Source organism: Teleopsis dalmanni, chromosome 2 (genome assembly GCF_002237135.1).
Source record: "Teleopsis dalmanni isolate 2A chromosome 2, ASM223713v2, whole genome shotgun sequence".
Lineage (NCBI taxonomy): Eukaryota > Metazoa > Arthropoda > Insecta > Diptera > Diopsidae > Teleopsis > Teleopsis dalmanni.
The window spans coordinates 216211603-216215354 of record NC_051847.1 but is presented as its reverse complement, the minus strand read 5'-3'; the positions used below and the strand labels follow the sequence as shown (position 1 = coordinate 216215354).

The 3752-nt window shown below is 29.9% G+C and overlaps 1 protein-coding gene across 1 annotated transcript; it reads left to right on the top strand.

The window, feature by feature from the left end:
• The first annotated feature begins 315 nt into the window (after positions 1-315).
• On the top strand, positions 316-974 carry LOC119685553 (apoptotic chromatin condensation inducer in the nucleus-like). The gene is made up of 3 exons (XM_038099862.1): positions 316-427; positions 524-694; positions 799-974. The coding sequence occupies exons 1-3, from the start codon at positions 368-370 to the stop codon at positions 910-912; spliced, it is 345 nt and encodes a 114-aa protein (XP_037955790.1). The 5' UTR covers positions 316-367; the 3' UTR covers positions 913-974.
• Positions 975-3752: the final 2778 nt, after the last annotated feature.

Genomic DNA, 3752 nt, shown 5'->3' with positions numbered 1-3752 from the left:
TCATTAAATTGTTACAATGATAACGTATTATTTAATTATATTTGTCTGTTCTCCACATACCTATGTGCTGTGAAACCCTTCTGAGAAAATCGGATTGATTCACTTTGAATATGTAACACAATTTTCTTAAAATAAAAATAAACAAATAATTTTGCAATATTGTCATTTTCAAAATAAACAAAAAATAACAAAATATTTTTAAGTAAAACAAAATGTTTTATCTACAAAAAATCGTGTCAACATATATAGGCTATCTTTCGAGGTTATCTCGGCTGCAATTAAGTTTAGCACTATAAAAGCGCCAATTCGGCTGTGCTTCAATTAAGTTAAAAGTGTGAAGTTGTAACAAAATTAAGTAAGCGGAAAAATGCAAAAACTTTTGCCTCGTTTTCTACTACTCTTGGTGGTAATATGCAGCTTATCTAAGGTAAAATACTCACATACAGAACCTTTGCTCTACAACAAATTGCCATGTTTTCACTATTTATTGCCTAACCAATTTGAATTCAATTTCATTTCATAGATGAGCATGAGTTTGCCAACTGCGTCAGAAGAGTCAGACGAAGAGTCACCGGAAATTGATAACATTGAAAGAAGCGTGCATGATTTGGATGAGGGTAGACGTGAAGAAGAGGATGACGATCTCGATGATGATGATGAAGATGTAAATGAACGACATATTTCAAGGGAGGAGGTAAAATTGAATAATTTATTTTATTTGCCATAATTTTGGTTAAACGCGATTAGAGCAAATCAAATCTCATTTCTACTATTTCATTTGGTTCCGTTATTCCTCAGGAGGGTCATGACGCACATAGAGCAGAATGTCGCGAAATCGGAGAACGTTGCAGATATGCTGACGAATGCTGCACTAAACGTTGCTTGACTTATGCAGCCAAATGTGTTTCTTAAGGGAGAAATGTACAGAAGACAACTTTTGAAAAATTGCGAATAAATATATTTTAATTAAACTAAGAATTTATTTCTTTTATTTACTTAAGGTGGTATACAATTTTTTAGATGAAACGCCATTAAGCAAATCTATTTTTAAAAGTTTATTAAGATATAATTTTCTTAATCAAGAAAAAACTTTTATATTTAATTGGATATATACGTTTTAGACATATAATGAAATAATATTATATCTATTACTTTATTTGCACTGATGAATTCAAGCATGTAGTAAACTTTTTTAAACGGTCAAACTCATCAAGCTTTCCGATATATTCCGAATTCCGACATAGACATAATTGCAGCCTATAGAAAATGATATTTATTAACTTAAGTTTATCATCGATAGTTTCGTAACCAATCTTTTTTTTGGTGGCAGAAGATAGAATTGAAAAGAGCTATATAAATTTTTCACCCAACTCCTCTCTTTTCACAACGTTTTTAGTAGTGGTATGCTTTGTGGAGATGGTCTCACAAAATGCCTTTCAGTCTACAAAACTTGTTTTCATTTTAGTTACCGTTTCCCCTCTTATAAGTTCTGCCATTCACAATCCAACTGCTAATCTTATCTCAACAAAAAAAGGCAATCAACGATAGTTTACAGACTTTTCACTGTATAGTTTTAATAAAAACTTTTAATATCAGAAATGTTTTACTGAATAGTTTTAATAAAAAGTATTTCTTATATTTGTCACAATCAGACTTTCCAGACCTTAAGTTACCCAAGCGGGAAGTGACCAATCAGTTAACACAACGGAAACAAGTAACATATACTAGAACTCAAATCTGACAAGGTTCTGACAATAGAGCTAAACTTATGTAGGAAGATTCTAGAAGCTATTAACTCCTCGCGGTGTTCAGGAGAGTTAATAGTAGTAACAGTAGCAGCCGCCAATATTCATAGGTATAGAACTTTACTTTTATATATTTTAAGTATACAATATTTTATTATATTCTGCATTTTTGCATACCGCTACTGCTTTTATTATTTATATTGATATACGCATACCCGTATGTATGCGTATATATATTTATATGTATATATGTTGTAATACGAAGTAGGTATTATCAAATTCATTAGTAAGTAAATATATTTATTCGTATATACTTTATATAATTTTATAAATCATTTTTGAAAAAGGCAACAAAAAAGTAAGTAAAATTTTACATATAAATATTTATAAATTATTGTGTTAATTAATTATTTAATTTTAATGTATTCTATATTTAATGGAATTTCGTACTTTTTTTAGTACTTAAAGTCGTTCCCAATGTCTGAGATAATGTATTTAATAAATGACGTTAGAAATTATTTCTTCAATAAAATTTAGCAAAAATTATATTTACTTTCTTAATAACATTAGTTAAGGTAATTGTTTATATTTAATATATATTTAATATGCATTTAATATATATTGAATATATTTTCACAGACAATTGTTTATTGGAGTACAGATCAATATCATACAAATTTACAACACAGTAAAAGCTATATTAAAATAGAACCAAACATTTCTTTCCAATAATCAATAAAAAGCAATACCAATATATACTCATTTTCCATGGAGTTATGAAAAAAAGTGAGAAAGAGTAGCAGCAATGTAGTTTATATGAGCACTTTTTGTAATGTCGTCAATTTTTAATTACTTATGACGTTACAATATTTCATGTCAAAATTTCTTCCACTACCTTTTTTCAGACATCACGACCAATAGCTAGTTGATAATAGCTGTTCGCATTCCTCTTCTTCTTAATTCCTTCATAACCTTGTAGAGTATAGGGTCCCGTTCGCATTCATAATTTTAAATTTATTCACATCATCATGATTTGCATTTTTTTCAATTATGTAAATTCGAATTAAGTTGGGTCAGGTACTGGAGAATTAGAGTTACTATTGTTGCATTCATTTGTCATCCTTATTATTCCAATAGATCTCCCAAGTAAAGCTAAGAAGATCTAACAAGTCCACTTTTATTATCGCTGTCAGGGTAGTGAAGAAGCAATCTCCAAAAATATTTAAATCGCGTTCTATTAAACAAAGATATAAAAACTAAAGTATTTTATCTCTTGTTAATCGTGGCAACTTCTGTTCAATCTGCTGAGTACACAACTTACTGAACCGTTAAAGAGTTTTCGTCTTTTTTGTCCTGTCTACTCTAAGCCAACATCAAAGTCTTCGCTCTCAGTTTTTCAATCCACAAAACAGTTTACACTGTGGTTTTCGTATTCAGGTTTCGACACCACTTATATGCTTTCAAGATCATGGTCTTTAAAATTGCTATCTCCCTCGTCTTCTATATTATTAATTCCAGACGTTGTAATGTTCAATTATCATCAGTAAGGTACAATATTTTACTGTAATCATTGATATCACTGTTCTATATTTGATTGCTTTTATAGCTACTTGGCTACAAAAATAGTAATAACCAAATGATGAAGTATACAAACTTCTATTAGTGTGGCTGCTTTTCCGATATGCGTATATTTTGACCTGAGTGTTGGGAAGTCAGATTGATGGCCTTATCTGCATATCTCTCGAGTAGATACTCATTCCCGTTCCACTCTCCACTTTCAAGTCATCTGCGTACACAGTAACTTCAAAGTTAATTGTCATAGCTCCCACATTCCAGTTTTCTTTGGTAAGGCACAGAGTTGGAACTCAATTACTTATTGTGCTGCAATTTGGAAGTACATATTAAGGATTATATGCTTAATTACATTATTATTTTACTAAAAAATCACTCTTCACAGAAGTTTAAAATTTCCTATTATAACTTTATATAATTCTATCAACATATAAC

Coding starts and splice junctions, on each gene's coding strand:
- LOC119685553 (XM_038099862.1), top strand. CDS start 368: ATGCAAAAACTTTTGCCTCGTTTTCTACTACTCTTGGTGGTAATATGC. Junction 428..523: donor TAATATGCAGCTTATCTAAG/GTAAAATACTCA, acceptor TTCATTTCATAG/ATGAGCATGAGTTTGCCAAC. Junction 695..798: donor GACATATTTCAAGGGAGGAG/GTAAAATTGAAT, acceptor GTTATTCCTCAG/GAGGGTCATGACGCACATAG.